The sequence below is a fragment of the Schistocerca piceifrons genome, chromosome 4, assembly GCF_021461385.2.
Source record: "Schistocerca piceifrons isolate TAMUIC-IGC-003096 chromosome 4, iqSchPice1.1, whole genome shotgun sequence".
Classification (NCBI taxonomy): Eukaryota; Metazoa; Arthropoda; class Insecta; order Orthoptera; family Acrididae; genus Schistocerca; species Schistocerca piceifrons.
In genome coordinates, this window is record NC_060141.1 from 752,353,117 (window position 1) to 752,372,549 (window position 19,433).

The 19,433-nt window shown below is 41.6% G+C and overlaps 1 protein-coding gene across 1 annotated transcript in view; it reads left to right on the forward strand.

Moving 5' to 3' along the window:
• The window catches only part of LOC124794835 (transcription initiation factor TFIID subunit 1), a 209,294-nt gene that overhangs the window by 158,406 nt on the left and 31,455 nt on the right, over positions 1–19,433 (forward strand). Inside the window, exons 18-21 of the mRNA XM_047258499.1 lie at positions 2,869–3,013; positions 3,100–3,671; positions 9,672–9,854; positions 9,999–10,250. Of these exons, the coding sequence (XP_047114455.1) occupies positions 2,869–3,013; positions 3,100–3,671; positions 9,672–9,854; positions 9,999–10,250 (1,152 nt within the window). The remainder of the gene's footprint in view (positions 1–2,868; positions 3,014–3,099; positions 3,672–9,671; positions 9,855–9,998; positions 10,251–19,433) is intronic.

Consider the following 19,433-nt stretch of genomic DNA (forward strand, 5'->3'; position numbering starts at 1 on the left):
CTCTGGCCACTGTGGCCAGACTGCGAACTGCACCTGTGTTGGACATGCCCAGCACTCTGGAGTGGGTGCTGGAAGAAAGGAGGCGGCCTGGGGTGGGTAGTGGGAGGGATAACAGGATAGAGGGGGCAGTAGGCGACAGGGTCTGCTGCCCACCAAACCTATGCAATATCCTTGTCCACCCATTCTCTACCCCTGCTTCCAACCCCTTGCCTCATGAATCATATCCGTGCAAAAGACCTAGATGCAAGAACTGTCCCACACATCCTCCCACTGTCACCTACTCAAGTCTGATCATAGGTATCTCCTATCCCATCAAAGGCAGGGCTACCTGTGAAAGCAGTCATGTGATCTACTAACTAACTTGCAATTACTGTGCTCCTGTTACTGAAAATGCTGCTCAACAAAATCTACTTCACTTCAATAACTGCTTCACAGCCTGGAAATCTGGATCCTTCCTACTAACACCAGCTTTTCAAATTGTGCAAGTAGGAACTCCCTGCAATATATTCTATGTTCCCATAACCCGACTGGCCTAAACCTTTGTAGTTCCCGTCCTCCACCTAACTATGCCCTTGCCTGCTCCCACACCAGCACTACTCAACCTTCTATTTACCAATACACCAACTACTCTGTTTTCGCCTTGTCCCCAACTCTCCTGAGTGCAGTCAGCAGACCTACCCTTTCCCCACCATGTCCCTGCATGCTCTCACAAGCAGCACTGTACCTTCCTCCATCCCTACCCAGCTATCCTCCCCACCCACCCCATGCCTCCTCCTTACCCCCACAACCCACATCAGATGATGGAAAAGTCAGTGTACCCAAGAAACGGTACATTAAGAACACAGTGAAAGTCATACTCAGCAAGCAGAGATTGCTTTTGAAATAAGAAGAATCAGTGAAATTGACAGCGAATCAGAGAGTACAGTAATGGATTTTGAAGAACTATATCTGAGATCACGTCACTGGAAAAGCATAGACAAGGGCACTCCCTTGAAGCTACCATAAGCAGAAAATATGGTACTATTTACAAGATTCTTACATACTTACTGTACATCATGCCACGAGTCTACCATCCATTCTCATAAAGTCACTTTGCAAAGAGGAGAACTGAGGTAGTCAGAAAAGACAGTAATAGTGTCGGCAAGCAGAATGTGGTAGGGAACTGTGTATGTTTTTTGAGCCAGAGGAGCACATGACATATGAATGCAAAGTTTTGCATTTTGCACTAATTTTTGTTAGAATATGAAAGAACTTAGAACTTAACCTACTTTGTATTATCCTATCATGGTTTAAAATACATAAACCGACAGCCATAAGTGAAAGCCCCCTATTAAGGTGTCACTATATGTGGACCAAATAGTACATATTCATCAGCCTTTAATCTAAATGATCAGTGTATATGTGAAGTGGAGACTGGTTCGCGTATCAGATTCCACGCAACCAAAGAGCATGCCATTTGCCCAACTTCATGCAAAACGTGGTAAAATTCAGTTATCCTTTGCTTTTAGGTGCCTCAGAGCATGCAGCTAAAAAAAATACTAAAATATTTTTTTCTGTTTTTAAAAACAGTTAGGTGTACTTCTCCAGTTGCATATATCAGAGTATGGGATAAATAGAATATAGGTCAATATCATCGAAATTTGCAATTTTCTGAGCAACGTTGTCCACAGGGTGAACCAGAACTCCACCAACAAAATTTCAGAAGTTGTTCAGGGATATTTTCTAAGTATTTTGATATAAGGAATCAATGGTCTCTGGGTGGCTCATACAGAGTAATTGAATTTCATTTGGTTTATTACACCCACTTAACTTTATGTCTGTATTGCACTGAAAATGTCTGCACAACAGTGCAAATGTTGATGGTACACATTTTGTGTCTTGTTTGGAAACAAACATGTGTCATTCACACATACTTGCTGTTAACACTAATGCCCACTTTACTCTTTGCCCTCAACTTTACATTCATTACTGCTCATTTCCGCCTGTGGTTTGTTTCCCAGCAGTGTTAGTTGTAAGTTAACAGTGATACCAAACCGTATGAATAGGTATACTAGTGGAAGAGTTGTCTGAATGTACCTTGTGCATGGATTCACTGGATGCTGCATAAGAGCTGCACAATGATGCTGTCCTGAGCTGTTTCTGCAGTGACTGCATTGGCAACCACATCGAAGTACCGTACTGAGGGTTGTTGCAGTGCTCTGTTTTACATTTTTACATTTTGATGCTTGCATAGTACAAGCTTCTTCACTGTTGTGATAGTATTTTCACAGAAAAAATGTTATTGTGATAACAAACTGAATAAATCACAAGAACACTATTATTCTGTAGTGAATCACTGGAGCACGAGTCCCTTATACCGAAATACTCACAAAATATCAGTAGACAGCATCTGCAATTTTGTCGATGGAGTTCTGTTCCACTCTGTATACAATACCGAACAATTTTCTGCTGTATCTTTTACCAGTAAACTTTTACATAATTCTGTGTTCTGCACATTTGTTCCCCTTCTGGCCTCCACATGTGTTCTATCACTTCTGCTACAGGACTGTTAAATTCAGGATCTCATCTTACAATTTTTGTAATATTCTCTCTCTGGGTGCAAGTGAAACTCTGAGATGTCTTCCAAAAGATCTACAATCTTTTGATATTTCTTACACAGATTTCATAGCAAGCAGTTAGTAAATAGGATTGATGGGGATTGCCCCTCATCTCAGGTTCTACATTTGATGGCCTTGAGGAAACTTTCACTAAAGATTTTATTTAGTTTGTGCTCGCCTCCCTCAAAAATTCATCAACTAGTCAAACAATAACAGATTATTTGGTCTTTTATGTTCTACAGCACACATTAATGGCATTTCATCTTTTCAGCTTTCCTTGGAAAAAGAGGAGCAGGAGCGACAAGAGCTGAGGAAGATGATTATGGGTGACGGAGATCCAGAACAGCGTAAAGGAAAAGATAAGAAAAAAGATGATGAAGACAATCAGTCACTTAGTGGCTATGGTTCCCAGACAGGTAAACATTCAATATGTAAACATAGTGCAGCTTCTAGAGGCTGTGTACATTTCTGCTGTGCTTTAAAAGACATGTTCTTTATTTAGGTCGCGTGTTGAAAATCTACCGTACATTCAGAAATGCTGAAGGCAAGGAATACACACGGGTAGAAATAGTGCGAAAGCCAGCTGTTATTGACACATATCTAAAGATAAGAACAACAAAAGATGAAGCATTCATCAGACAGTTTGCAACTCTGGACGAGCATCAAAAGGAAGAAATGAAACGGGAAAAACGTCGCATCCAGGAACAGTTGAGGCGAATAAAACGCAATCAGGAACGTGAACGACTTCTAGGATTCCGTCATGGTTCAACTCCTCTTGGTAACCTCAGTGGAGGAGGAAGTACATTAGGAATGACACTGAATGGCACGAGCAGTCCCGGTCCGAGCGCTGCCAGTGGAATGGGTGGAGGCGGCGACACGCCGGGCAGCAGCTCGACAGCAAGTGCGGGAACCCCCTCTGGACCACCCTCGGTGCCCCCGCCAGTTATACCCACCACAGCACACACCCCACCCATCCCCACACAGATCCCTAGTCCCAATGTCAACTCTACGCCTAAGAGGAAGAGAGCTAAACTGAAGCCAGATCTGAAGTTGAAGTGTGGTGCCTGTGGAAATGTAAGTAAAATCTCTCAACATTCATGCTCATTATCTTATGTGGCATTTACAAAATGTTTAGAAGTAAAGTAAAATGGTGCACATTATACAGGAAACCTATCAGAGGAAAATTGATATTTGCCACTCTCTTATTGGATACAGAGTGGAGCAGATTTATATCACAGTCTTTCCTGTTCTAACTGTGTTGCTGTCATGCAGAAATATACTCTATTATCTCACCCTCTCCATATTCTGTGATACTCAAATTCATCTTTCCAGTCTGCAGGTTCATGTTCATACATTGTATCTAGTGACTTATTTAGAATATGGCACAGTGCATGGTACTTTCATACACTGCATCTAATGTACATTCTGCCTGAAGAGGTGCTGGAGCCTGACGAGGAGGCACTAGGCCAGCTCTGTCACATGGGCAAGCAACAGCAGCTACCAGTGGTGAACTGTCTCCCTAGAAATTGTTTCACTACGCACTTGGACACCAGTGACAAACCGTATCCCTCGATATTGTTTCACCACCAACAACAACCTCCAAAAACACCATGGAATAACAAACTAACAACTGGTATTCGAGTCCACAGCATTGAACAGAACCAAAAACAATAAACATAACAAGAATCCTTGAATTGACATAAACCTCTGAGTACATATCATGGAGTGTAAAACCCATGGCATCTGACGCCTAAGAATAAATAAAGTAAATAAACATTGTGTAACAGCTTCAAGAAACTCGGTACTATTTGCATAAAAATACAGAATTGAACTGTTAATTATGAGAAAATGATCTAATCAAAACAAACATGCTGTGTCCATGTAGGAGAACAGTGATGGGCCTGTCACATCTGGTGGTGGGGAAGGGCCAGGCATTGGTGGAGTTTGCGTAAAACTTCCAAAAACCGACAGCGTGGCAGAACATGTGATATGATTGATGGTGCCAGAGCGAATTGTGAGACTGGTGGCTGATCTGGCAACATCAGTTGGAGCAGAGACACAGCAACACTAACTACAGGGGTGGTAGCAGGAAGAAAACCAGCTGTGGCAGGACCAGCATTGAACACACTGACAAGGCAGCTGGCATTTGGCGTTGATGGGGCTGGCACCGTCGGGAGGGCTGGCCATAACAGTTCCGGCAGCATGAAGACTGACAGATAGTCCGATGATGCTGCAGACAGACCTTGTAACAACTTGATGGCTGGTGAGGACAGGGCCACCGACGGAAGGACTGACGACTGGTTCAATGTCATCACAGACAGATGTGGCAACGACAGGAAGGCTGGCTGGGACAGGCTGGTGACGGCAGAACAAACGAGATGGCTGACAGTGGTGTCGATACGGCAGCCGAGGGCCGCTGGCACAGGGCTGGCGATGGACAAACGAACAACAAGACCGACATCGACGCTCGTGGTGATGTCTGTAGGTCTGGCCATAACAGGGCTGCCACCGACGGACATGACGCTGAGAGCAAAGCCGGTCATAATATGCTGAACTGACACCAGTGATGTCACAGGCAAGACCTGGGGCGAGAGCAACAGGATTGCTGCTGTGGAACTCTGTGAACATAAAACTGAGTGCCACATGGTACAACAACATTGCACACAACTTGAGTGAAGCTGGCTCAACAGGCTTCACACAAGACTTCTAGACACCGTGTTTGGACACTGTGCATGAACATGCTCATTCGAACACTTTGCAGAAGACTGTTGTCCAGGAGCCCATAACAAAGTGAGCATTTTGCTGCGGCTGGAAATGACTGTCACTGTAGCCAAAATGTGAAACTAACTGTTCCGCCAATAAGTGGTAGTCTATGTCCTCTGAATGAGAGTCCGGGAAAAATTGACAGCACAAATGAAAGATTTATGCACCTACACTTGCCAGAAAGTGAGAACTGCACTGAAAATTTGGTTTGCCATAGGCTATGAAGTGCAACTCCAATTGTTGACGGTACATGGCCCAATCCTCCTCCTGGCCCTAAGCACCCGAAACTTCGGTGCAGAAATAAGAGTGGTGTTCCGAGACTTGGCTGTCACAGACGAAACCTGAGGGAGCTGCGTTATGCCCTGCAGCAGTTTCTGAATTTGCTGCTCTGCCAACAGAATGACATGATAATGATGGAAGCTGAAGAAATGAATTAAAATTTGTGCCACGGCTGGGACTTGAACCTGGGTCGCCTTGCTTAGTAGGCAGGAATGCTAGCCATTACACTAGTGCAGCACTATAGCTAACAGTGGTATTCCGCCGTCCACCGAACCTGCACAGTATACTCATCCATCCTTATGCAACCCCTGCTCCAAATCCCTTACCTCATGGCTCATACCCCAGTAATAGATCTAGATGCAAGACCTGTCCCATAAATCCTTCCACCACCACCTACTCCAGTCTGGTCACTAACATCACCTATCCCATCAAAGGCAGGGCTACCTGTGAAACCAGTCATGTGGTCTACAAGCTAATCCGCAACTACTGTGCTGCATTCTACGTAGGCATGACAATCAACAAGCTGTCTGAACAAATTGTGGCCAAGAAACAAGTGGACCACCATGTTGCTGAACACGCTGCCAAACATGATATCCTTCTCTTCAATGACTGTTTCACAGCCTGTGACATATGGATCCTTCACATTAACACCAGCTTTTCTGAATTGCACAGGTGGGCATTTTCCCTGCTGTACGTCCTACATTCCTGTAACCCTTCTGGCCTTAGCCTTCATTAACCACTGTCATCACCCATCCAGCCTCTTCCCTGTTCCCATTCTAGCATTACGCAGGCATCATTCCATCACCACACCCAGTCTTTTTTTTTCTCTCCTTTCCACTCCTCTCTCCTCCTCCCCTCCCCATGTCTCCTCTTCCCTCCATAACCTGCAGCACATCACTGTCCACATCCCCACCATACTATCCACCTCCTCCCCGCCCCGGCCTCCTCCTTACCCCCACCCACTTGCCACTCCCATCAACCACTGGTGCTGCTGCTCGCAGTTGGTTTCAGTTGCCTGAGACTGCAGTTGTGCGTGTGAGTTGCATTTGCATGAGAGAGAGAGAGAGAGAGAGAGAGAGAGAGAGAGAGAGAGAGAGAGAGAGTGAGTGTGTGTGTGTGTGTGTGTGTGTGTGGGCGCATGTGCGCGCATATGTGTGTGTGTTGTTGATAAAGGCCAATGGTCGAAAGCTTTAATTTTGAAAGTCTTTTTGTCGTGCCTATCTGCGATGCAGCATCCCCCCTATATGGTGGGTAGCAACTTTCTTTCTCATAATTCATTAAATTTCGAGTGTACATCTTTTATATGTCTAGTTGTTTTTGATAGCTTTGGCATTCCCTTTGCTAGTATTATTAGAGAGTGTAATAACTCAAAGCCCATCCAGCTCTACGTGAAACAAGCTTTGAGGTGCAAAATTATTTTCATTCCAAGATTATGTTCCACATAATTAACTTTTATAATAATTACTGTAAATGGATTGTTGATTACAAGTGTGTAAATAATGCAGTGCTTTATAATTATCTAAGAGGGCAACAGCTTCATCATCTACTTGAACCATACACACTGACTGGCACGAAAAATGCAGCATGTAATAAACAATGTGTAATTATGTAATTAATCAAAGTGTAGCACTTTATCCCATATTTTTAGATGGGATATGTTGTTGGTGTTGCTTTGTGAGTAAACAATGAAGTGTCAATTTTTTATTGCACTTGCCTTAATTGTTTCTCTCACGCAACCTTAAAAACACATCGCTAGGTTGCTTGGTGAAAGATGACTGCAGCATGCATCGTGTTACAGAAGTATTGGGAACTACACCTTCCATGATTTCCAGAAACCATAAGAAGGTACAGGGAAACTGGAGGCTGCACAAGGAAACCAGGATCAGGCCCAAGAAGAGCAACATTGGCAAAACATGAGCACTTCTTACATCTTCAAGTTCTCCGCAACCATCACACCATCATTGTCGAACACAAAATTGACTCCCCCAAGTTTGAGGCATCAGTGTTAGTGAGAGAACCATCCAAAGAAGACTGGAAGAAACCACTCTTCAATCCAGAAGACTTGATACAGGCCCAAAACTCACCAGAGAGCATTGCACCACTTGACTGCATTTCCCAAGGGAATATCATGGCTGGAGAGTGCAGTAATAGGAACAAGGGTTATTCACCAATGAGTCGCAATCTGGCCTGCAGTGATCTGACGGTAGAGAGAGAGTTTCAAGAAGGCCTGAGGCAAGGCACACCTGTTGCAAGTTCTCATCCTGGATGCCTTTTTAGGACAGTTTTCTGATTGTGTGGGCATAAATCAGTGTGACTGCAAGGATGGAGTTGTTGGGTTGTTTGGGGGAAGAGACCAAACGGCGAGGTCATCGGTCTCATCGGATTAGGGAAGGAAGTCGGCCATGCCCTTTTAAAGGAACCATCCCGGCATTTGCCTGGAACGATTTAGTGAAATCATGGAAAACCTAAATCAGGATGGCCGGACGCAGGATTGAACCCTCGTCCTCCCGAATGCGAGTCCAGTGTGCTAACCACGGCACCACTTCACTCGGTAGAACTGCAGGGATGGATTTGGTCTTTGTGGTGCATGAAAGCCTTACAGGACATCAGTATGTGGAAGGAATCCTGTTGGAGCATGTTGTGCATTTTGTTCCATTTATTGGTAATTGTTTTACACTAGTTCATGATAACGCATGTTCACATGTTGTGGGAACTGCGCACGGGTTCTTGCATGAAGCAGAGATTCGTGCTGTGGCTTAGCCTGCTCAAAACCCTGATTTGGATTGTATTGAGCATGTATGGGACCGCCTGAGGAAATGGGCCCATTGGCACTATTCAAAACCATTCAAGATCTACAGGAGGCCTTCCTGAAAGAATGTGAGATGATTCCTAAAGAGATAATTGCAAACTTTATCAGGAGAATGCCTGAAATGTTGGATTGCGATGTTTGGTACAGGAGAGGTAACACACACCCTTGAGGATGCAAAGAGGGGCCTGTGAAGTGTAGAAAACCAAAACAAAGATCCACTACCTTCGTGGGCTCAATTTACTTGAACTGTGAATTTGTTTGTGTTACTTCTACATCTCTGGCTTCATTTGTTTACAATTGGCATTGCATTTTTGTGCCAGCCAATGTAGCTTCGTTTATTCTTCAGTCTATGTGAGATGAACTCTTTGTAATGTATTTACTTTGTTGCTGTTTTATTATTTACATGTTAATATGTGGTACACTTGATTGTTGTGCAGTGCCCCAAACATTCATAAATCAAAATCTTGACGTATTTCACGTATTTCTACTCATTAATGTGTTATGGCATGATTTTGTGGGTTAACACATCACTTAGAAAGGATTGATTGAACAAAATTGATCTGTGAGAATAATTTGTGGTGCTCATCCACAGAATGTTTGACGTATCTTCAAGGAGTTAGGTGTTTTAAACCTCTTCACAGTGTGTGCATCCACTAATGAAGTTCATCATGAATAATCTACAACTTGAGAAGAATGGTAATGTCCCCAATTACAGTGCTAGTAATAAGTAACAAAAATCATTTTTTTCATCTAGGGGTGTCAGCAGGTCAGATATGCAGCCACAAAAATCTTTAATCACTTTCCCAGCAACACAGAATGTGTGACAGGCAGCAAAGTAAATTTTAAATCTAGCCTAAAATCATTTCTTTCATGCAACTCCTATTTCAGTGACGAATTTTCATTAAAGACTATTAGCATGTTTTGCTTAAAAAGAATCCTTTAAATTTTAGTGTGTCACTAGTTACATGAGTAATATTAAAGCTTAATGGGTCCATTCTTACTAAATTTAAGTCAGTGTGCTACAGTGTAAAAGATCAGAATGTAACCATACTCTCCAAAAAACATCTATAGGTAGCCAGTAAACAGACTATTTCTGTATTATTTCAACAAAAATGATCTACAGAACATGTTACTAATGAACTAACTCAGAATAGTTTAGTGTATATATCGCCGTACTTTCTGTGTTATGGCAGTGACTACACAATATTAAATATTTTTGACAGGTCGGTCACATGCGTACAAATAAAGCGTGCCCACTGTACCAACCATCAGCACCGGCTCCTCCAGTTAATGTAGCAATGACAGAGGAACAGGAGGAAGAGATTGAAAAGCAACTGAATGCAGATGATGAAGACTTGGTTAATGTTGATGGAACTAAGGTGAAACTATCTAGCAAGTTACTTAAGGTACGTTACATCAGTTATCACCAAATAATTAATGTTATATAGTTCTCACTATGTAGTATCGATACCACAATTAGTGTGGTGAAGATGGAAATTGCTGTCAGATATGATTTTTAAATAACATTGTTCACTTTAAAAAATTATAAGGTGTTGCAGCATGCTGAAGAAATGAAGAGGAGAACATTACTACTAAAAGTTCCAAAAGATGCTGTCAGTTCTCGCAAACGCAGACGCGCAGTGAATGAAATGCATTGTGATTATCTGAAACGTCAGCAGAAGCCAGCCAATCGCCGTCGCACGGATCCCGTTGTAGTACTTTCTACCATTTTGGAAACCATATTGAATGAAATGAGGGACCTGCCAGATGTGCAGCCATTCCTGTTTCCAGTTAATGCAAAGGTTGGTAGAATACAATTATGAATAATTATGCAAATTGACAAATGGTGTTTACAGGTGACATATCTAGGATAATTTAAAATATCTATCTTAATTTCACTGTTGCTTTCTCTAGGTGTTTTGATGTTTGTGTGTCAAACAAGCAGTTGTCCACCTAGCTCTTGTGTTAAGTACTGAAACCTTTCTTTTGTAGACTATTGTCATCTCAAAATACTGATATGGAATATGCCTTTCAGGCATTCACACCCGCAGTTGTCATACAAGCAATATCTTTTTCTAATAGTATTTATCTGAGATGAGTCTTGGTGTCAATTCGAATGATAATTCTTATTGCTGTGCAAAAGTCACAACTGAACTAATAAGGGTCATATATGGAGCTACATTCATTCACTGATGATGCTCTGTAAGTATCCCCACATCATGGTCAAGGGTAATGATTTAGTGTTCTAATTCTGGAAAAAAAAATTGTTTCATATTCTGAATTTATTGTAAAGAAGAAAAAAGATGTTGGTGTATAGATTTTAATCTGTGGGTTGGGCACAGCTATACTGGTGAAATTGCAAAGCTCTAAAGAGTATGAAATGAGGGCGAAGGGATAGAGATCAGAAACAGATCAGTAAAAACCTAATGTTATGGGTTGCATCCCTTGCAAATCAAGATGCTGCTGTTCAATCAGTGTTAATGGGCTTCCTTCATTCCCGCTGTAGTTCCACAAATATGACGAGTCTGGAAACTGTGGCACTGAGGTCACGTCATACCCATCAATGAGTTTTCTTTTACTGAAGCAGACTGGAGTGTAAGGATAGCCATAATTTATTGTTAGTACAAAAGATGAGTACACAATCATGCTTCTGTGAAGTAGCATTGACAAGGTCAAATGACCGATTGTCGGTATCGGAAGGCCTTTAACAAGGGACTGTTGAGGGTGTAAGATGAAAATTAATTGATACACTGTACACAGTTACAACTAGGTTCCATTAGAGGGGAATTATGTCTGAAATAAGTTTCATGCTATGGTCCAAGCTTCATAGAAAAAAAAAAAATACAAATTTCATTCCGTGCAAATAAAATTGTTATATTCTTGTGTGAATTTTAAAATTTTCGCGGCAAATTGACTGTTCAAACAAATTTCCGGCTTGCAGCTGGTCATCGTTCAATACCTCGCACGTTATTTCAACTGGGCACCTGCCAGTCATCTTCAGCTGAGCCATCGCAGACTGGCGAAGACGTCCTCTGTTCTGCAATATATAGCGCGCTGTAACTATTCTGCATATGCATCGAAAACTTGATAGGTGGACCACACTGCCCGCTGGCAGCGCCCTTGCTGGTGTAATAGTGAAACTCAGTCGCCCCCTGCGGTGGTGTGTATACCGTAATTACGCAAATCTAAGCCACACTTTTTTTTTCTGGCTTTTGCAATCCAAAAAACCGCCTGCAGCTTAGAATTGAGTGAAAAGTAAGCGGAAATTCTGAAAAAATCTTGGTAGGTGCCGCCACAACTAACTTATGTTGCGCTACACAGGCATGCTTTGCACAAACAAAGATAAATACTACTCTTCGCCAGAAGATGGGTAGTATGACACTACCCGAAATGTTGCGAGATACCAGCGCTACCACACGAGGTAAATACTGCGCCAGTACCTCTGCGTCAGTAAATAAATTAAAAGAAAAGGTAGAAGAATGTAAACATTATGCCATGTATTCTTTCACTTTTCCTGCTATCTCATTTAAATCCTGTCTGCCTAATAAACTACGAAACTAGAGTGAGACAACAGCAAACATGGAAGAATATGCATGTCGTATCATGTTTATATTTGTATTATTCTTATGCTGAATAGTGATACAGTCAGAAATGAATCATGGCATCTGACTAGATTTTTAAATCTAAGATGACTCTAATTGCTGTGCAGAATATAATGTACTAAAGAGACGTCTGCAAAGATTTTCAAACTAAGAAAAATTTTCGCTAAACTCTCGTTCAGAACATCATCTATGATACACAGTCTATTATTTGGTTCTTGTTGATCATTATCAAAGAAAGCAGCAGTGTAAGTAACAACAAATAGCAGTCTCTTGCCATTGTTTCGCCTATGAGACAATTCCTCTCATATTTTTTTTTTATTTTAAGCCACAGTAGCACACACAAAACCAAGCTATGCCACGAGCAGCGAGAGGTCGTAAACAGTCATTATCAGAATGCGACAAACAATGCATGACACAGTACAATAATGCATTTTCAGCTTAGAGTGACGTAAACACCTATAACAAAGAGAACGGCACTTATCAGATCAAAGCAAAATAAGCAATCGATTCAAACCAGACGAAGCACGTGAAAAAGAAAGGGAACCCATATACATATGGATGGAGCACCTTTCACATAGCAATGGCTACTTGGTAAAGCTTAACTGTTAAGCTTACGACTCGAACCAAACTACTGTAGTCCATTTGACCTACATTGTGTCTCATCTTACAATGGACCAGCTTTTTTTCGATTTGGAGGTGGAGTCTAAAACTTTTATCCCCCTTGAATTTTGAGTCTCAAATTTCAGGTGCGGCTTAGATTTGGGAAAATTTTTTTCCCTTGATTTTGAGTCTCATTTTTCAGGTGCAACTTAGATTCGAGTGTGGCTTAGATTCGAGTAAATTCGGTAAAGATAAGATGTGTGGTCTACTAAGTGACTCTAGCTATAGGAGAATTGATTACGATCCTACAGGACGTGTGCAACAGAAAACTTCAGCACTTCCTCCTCCTTACCGCAAGAGACCATCCAGAGGTTAAGACCACATGGTTGTGTACCACAAAGACTGTATGGCCTTCAAAGGGTTCGTAAAGAGGGTCTTCCTCTGCGTCCAATTGTGAGGAACATTGGAGCTCTTACATATAATTTAGCAAAACATCTCACTTCTTTGCTGAGACCTTTCGTGGGCAAGTGCTCACATCACATACGAAACTCAGCTGATTTTGTCTCACGTTTTACAAAAGCTCCTCTTGCAGATTCTTTGACACTGATTGGTAACATGTTTCCTGTTGATATAACTGCTTTGTTTATGCACGCTCTTTCCTCAACTTATTTTATGTTTAATCAAGAATATTTTGAACAGACTGATGGTGTCGCCATGGGTAGCCCCCTGTCTCCCTTGGTGGCCAACCTTTTTATGGAGGATTTTGAGGAGAGAGCACTTGAATCAGCTTCCCTGAAACCAACAGTTTTTTGGAAGTATGTGGATGATACTTTCATAGTGTGGCCTCATGGAGAAGACAAATTAATGGAGGTTCTACATCACCTCAACTCCATTCATAGCAACATCCAGTTCACCGTGGAAATAGAGAAAGATGGTTGTTTGTCTTTCTTGGATGTCCTAGTTCAAAAGAAGAATAATGGTTCTATAGGACATCCAGTTTATTGGTAGCTCACTCATACTGATTTGTTCCTGCAAGCATCGAGTTTCCATCACCTGTCGCAAACCCTGAGTGTGCTTAAAACACTTGTTCATAGAGCTCATACTGTCTCAGATCTAGATAGCTTACCTCAAGAACTCACCCATCTAAAGATAGTATTCAGTGAAAATGGGTATTCTATCCGGCAGATTAACGGGGCACTAACAGTTAAAACTAAAAAGCAGGAAGTGGATAAAGAGGAGAACATGCCGGAACAATCTTTAGCTTTTCTTCCTTTCGTTGGCAACACTTCGTTTAAAATAGCAAGAATCCTTCAAAAATTTCAGGTAAAAGTGGTTTTCCGCCCACCATTGAAGATTGTGGACCTAGTGGGATCAGTAAAGGATAATCTGTTACTACAAAAGGCTGGAATTTACAGGATACCATGCCAATGTGGCATGGCTTACATAGGTCAAACCACTCGCACCGTGACAGAACGCTGCGCTGAACATAAACGTTACACCTGCCTTTTGCAGCCAAGCAAGTCTGCTATTGCTGAACATTGTATTTCCACTGGACATTCAGCGGAGTATGAGAAAACAATGATTTTGTCCACAGCAACATCTTTCTGGGACTCCATTATTAAAGAATCCGTAGAAATATGCCTGGCGAAAAATTTGTTGAACTGTTGACAGTGGCTACCAGCTGGACAGTGCATGGACTCCCATCATCTCCACTATTTTCTCAAATCAAAGACGACAGAGTGCGCCGATGGCCGCAACAAACAGCAACGCAGAGGGTGACTGAGTTCCGCTATTCCACCAGCACAGGCGCTGCCAGTGGGCAGTGTGGTCCATCTATCAAGTTTTCGACACATGCGCAGAATAGTTACTGCACGCTATATATTGCAGAACGGAGGACATTTTTGCCAGTCCACGACAGCTCACCTGAAGATGACTGGCAGGTGCCCAGTTGAAATATCGTGTGAGGTATTGGACGACGATCTGCTGCAAGCCCAAAATTTGTTTGAACTGTTGTATTCTTGTTTATTTCACCTCCACCAGGAGAAAAACTATGTGCTACATCAACCAAAAACTTCATTGTTATACCCTAGTAACTAAAAACCAAGCTTTTTTTGTATTCTCTTAGTCATGGTAACTTGTGTTTATTGGCTAACAGCAAGTTGCTTAGCTTATTATTTGTTTCTGTATATTTTTTGAAGATTGTTATAAATTTATTTTAATAATTAATCACTGTTTAATGGTTGCACTTCATCCTTATGTCATGTTTTCTAGTGCTATCATTACACTCTTGGTAACATCTGAAAAGTGTGTATTTGGTGAAGTAATTATTAGACAATTCTCTGAATGGATATTAAATATTAAAATAATTGTTTATGTCATTTAGGCAGGACAGACATTTTGTGGCATTTCAACTTGAGAATGCAGGCTTACCACAGGTTCTGGAAATCAGGGAAATCAGGAAATTTCTAACACATCAGGAAAATTTGGAAAAAAAAAACCACCAGAAAAATTTCATTTTTTTCTCAGTAGATGAAAGGGTTCGTTTGCTGAGGCGTCGTGCAGCTGAGTACGTGCGCCACTTCCCTTCTCCCTCATTCCTACTTCTCTCCTTCCTACCACTGCGCTCAGCTTGCAGTCAGTGCTGCCACCAATTCTTGTGGCTAGCGTAGCAACTGCCAACGAGAGGCAGGGGGCATGAGGAGTGGTTTGTGGTTTGTTTGGATCTGATTCTCAAAAACTGTACATGCAGTGGCTGGAGATGGCAGTCATGTGTGCCTGAGTTGGGAGGGGCGGGAGGGAAAGGGGGGTGGGGAGTAGGGTGGGGGTGGGGGGGAGAGCAACTGGCAGCACTGACTTTTTGAGTCCACCTGGGCAAATGGATGGGTGAAATGCAAGGTACTGGGACAGCAGGTAAGTTGTAAGGTGTGTAGGACAAGAAGGATTAGGGTTATATAAGGTGGTGATTTGGGGGAAGAGGACCAAACAGCGAGGTGATCAGTCCCATCAGTTTAGGGAGGGATGGGGAAGGATGTGGGCCATGCCCTTTCCAAGGCACCATCCTGACATTTGCCTGAATTGATTTTAGGGAAATCACGGAAAACCTAAATCAGGATGGCCAGACACAGCTATATAAGGTGGCAGGATGTTTATTAATTCTGGTATAAGAAGAATGAGCGAATGGTTTGTGTGTGTGTGTGTGTGTGTGTGTGGTGGGGGGGGGGGGGGGGGGCGGCTGCGCGCATGTGTGTGTGTTTGTTGTGATGGTTCCATTTTTGGTTACTGGTTTGGCTACATAGTTTGACAGCCCTTTGCATAAGTAGAGAGTTGATTAATTTTCATATCAACATAGAACTGTGAACAGCAGCTGCAGCACTGTTGGGAAATGATGTGGCTGCTTTTACACATGATCCTACTATTGATCAGTTAAGAAATGCCCTTGATTTTAATGTTTTAGGAGATTGTATGTGGTGTTTGTGTTTTAGGAGATTGTATGTGGTGGTTGAGTAGATCTTTTATTCTCAAAAAGAATGTCTCACACGGGACAGAATTGAGAGCCAAAGAGGCACAGGGTAAAATACAATATTTTGTAACTTGCATGATGAAGTGCCACTTTGGAGGAGCAGTGAATAGCAACAAAATCCCGAGTTCAGATTGGAATATTTATCATAAGGATAGGTTAGTCACCAACAGTGGTGGTATATTTATTGCAGTAAAGAACTCGATAATATCTAGCAAGGTTATCATGGATCCCAACTGTGAGTCAGTGTGGGTGAAACTGAGCATCAAAGGTTGGTCAGAGATGGTAGTCGGATGCTTTTATAGACTGCCTAGGTGAGATGTGGAGCACCAATGGAAAAATTCAAAAGCAGCATTTTCAGTATGCCTAAGGCAAGTATGTTCTGAGCAAGGCCTTAAGGATTGGGAAAGACCCACTGTGGTTTAATAGCTGTGTTAGAAAACTGCTCTGTAAACAAAGAGAGCTTCATCTCAAATTCAAAAAAAGTCAAAACCTAGTTGACAAACAAAAGCTGAATGAAGTGAAGATGAGCGTAAGGAGAGCAATGAGAGAAGTGTGCAGTGACATTGAAAGTAAAATTTGATCAGCCGATCTTGAGTAAAAGTCCTAAGAGGTTTTGGTCTTATTTAAAATCAGTAAGTGGTTTGACATCATTTATTTATTCACTCAGGAGTTGATACTACCACTGGAATGGAAGATATCAGAGAGAAGGCTGAAATACTGAATTTGGTCCATTTCGATTATCGTATGAACATTGAAATGGCTGATATTGAGTTAACGGATCACGTAATAGAAAGGCAACTACAATCACTTAGTAGTGAAAAGGCATCAGGACCAGATAAGATACCTATACGATTCTACAAAGATTATGTGAAAGAACTTGATGCTCTTGTAACAGCAGTTTAACGTAGATCGCTGGAGCGATAGGAAAAAAGTGCGGGTCGTTCCCCTTTTCAAGAAGGGCCATAGGACAGATGCACACAATTACAGACCTATATCATTGATGTCAGTCTGTTGTAGAATTATGGAACATGTTCTATGCTCAAGAATTATGACGTTTTTGGAGAATGAAAATTCCGTGAACAGAGATCTTGTGAACCTCAATTCGCTCTATTCCTCCATAAGATTCAAAGCACTGATGAAAATGGTGTTCCTTTACTCCAGAAAGGCATTTGACACCATCCCGCATTGCCATTTAGTCCAAAAAATGAGTTTATCGAGTATCAGACCCTATTTGCAACTATATTCAATATTTCCTTGCAGATATTACATAGCATGTTGCTCTTAACGGAAAATTATCAACAGATGTAAAGATAATTTCTGGATTACCCGAAGGTAGAGTGATAAGATTGTTATTGTTTACTATGTATATAAATGATCTAGTAGAAAGTGTTGGGCACTCTTTAAGACTGTTCACAGATGTCTGTTACAGAGTAGCAATACCAGAAGACAGTGTTTATTTGCAGAATGACTTGCAGAGGATTGATAAATGGTACAGGGTCTGGCAGTTGACCCTGAACATAAATAAGTATAACATATTGTACATATGAAGGAAAAGAAAGCCACTACTGTGCAACTACACTGTCAGTAAAAAAACTAGTGGAAACGGCAGAGCAGCCTTAAGTGGAATGACCATATAAAACAAACAGTAAGATAAGCAGATACCAGACTGAGATTTTTAGGAAAAATCTTTAGGAAATGTAACTCATCCACAAAGGAAGTGTCTTATAAGGTACTTGTTTGACCAATTCTTGAGTATAATTCATCAGTATGGGACCCTTACCAGGTAGGATGATAGAGGAGAGATTGAGAAGATCAAACAGAGAGTGACACATTTAGTCATAGGATCATTTAGTCAGTGCAAGAGTGTTACAGAGGTGCTCAATGGACACCATTGGAAGACTTTACAAGAAATATTTACTATTGAAATTTTGAGAGGGCACTTTCCGCAAAACCGAGTGAGGTAGCGTGTTGGTTAGCACACTGAACTTGCATTTGGGAGGACGATGGTACAAAACTGCGTCTGGTCAACCCGATTTAGGTTTACAGTAATTTTCCTAAATCATGTCAGGCAAATGCCAGGATGGTTCCTTTGAAAGTGCGTGGCCGACTTCCTTACCCATCCTTCCCTAATCCAATGGGACCGATGACCTCGCTATTTGGTTCCCACTCTCAGATCAACCAAACAACTTTCCACAAAGAGTCAGACAACATATTACTTCCTCCCACATACATTTCGAGCAATGACTACAATGAGAAAATTCAAGAAATTAGAGCCAGTACGTAGGCTTACTGACACTTATTCTTCCCAAGCCCTATTCATGTGTGGAAAATGGTAGTGGGATCAATAAGTGGTACCAAAAGTACCATCTGCAACACACCATGAATCCACTTGTAGATTATGATGTAGTTGTAAATGTAAGTGGAATAGCCTTCATTTCAGCATTCAGTGAGAGGTAAATGAAGCCTTGGCAAAAGGTTTTATGATTCAAGAACTGGATGATATTGCAAGCTAATGACAGGACTGGTTAGTAATTGATTCACAGTGGTGATGGATTTTTTTCTGGTTGTGGTAAAAAATGGCATGCAATATTTGTTTATGAATCAGTTGGTGGGATATTTCTGTCTGTGAAGTCCCAAACGTCATTTACCTGCACATGAGTGATTGATTATGCTCAATTTTTGCTTTTCACTGTGGAATTTCCATTACCGTAATAACAGAGCCTTTTCACTTGTATCAGTTGGTAGGTAATATATACAAAAAAGGTAAATAAAGGCAGAAATAGGGAGCCAGATTTTGCTTGGAAAACACAAGGATAACAGATTGTTTATTATATTCTGATTCGAAGCAAGTTACTTATTTTGCTTTTTTGTGCACATTTACAGTTTAATTCTTAAATTCCTTGCATATTTGCATAGTTAATAGGCATAGTCCCATGTTTTATTAACTGTATAGAGTAGATTTACACCATTTGTAATGCTGCTGTCATTTGTTTTGAACAGCCAGCGACTGTTTTAAACAGCTCAGTCAGGTGTCAGCTTCCTCTCGTGAACTATCAGAAGAACAGATTGTTTGTTTTTGACAGTGAGCATTGAACTAGTGTCAAGTGTCACCCTGATATTTTTGTTTGAATTTTAGTAGTAACATGGATACGATATGTGCATGCTGTGTACGGATGCAGCAGGAGCTGGCCGCAGTTTTCGAATAGCTGAGGATGTTGGCCAAGGCTAGCCTTTTGTGGGCTGCTGCCCAGGGCTGAGTGGTG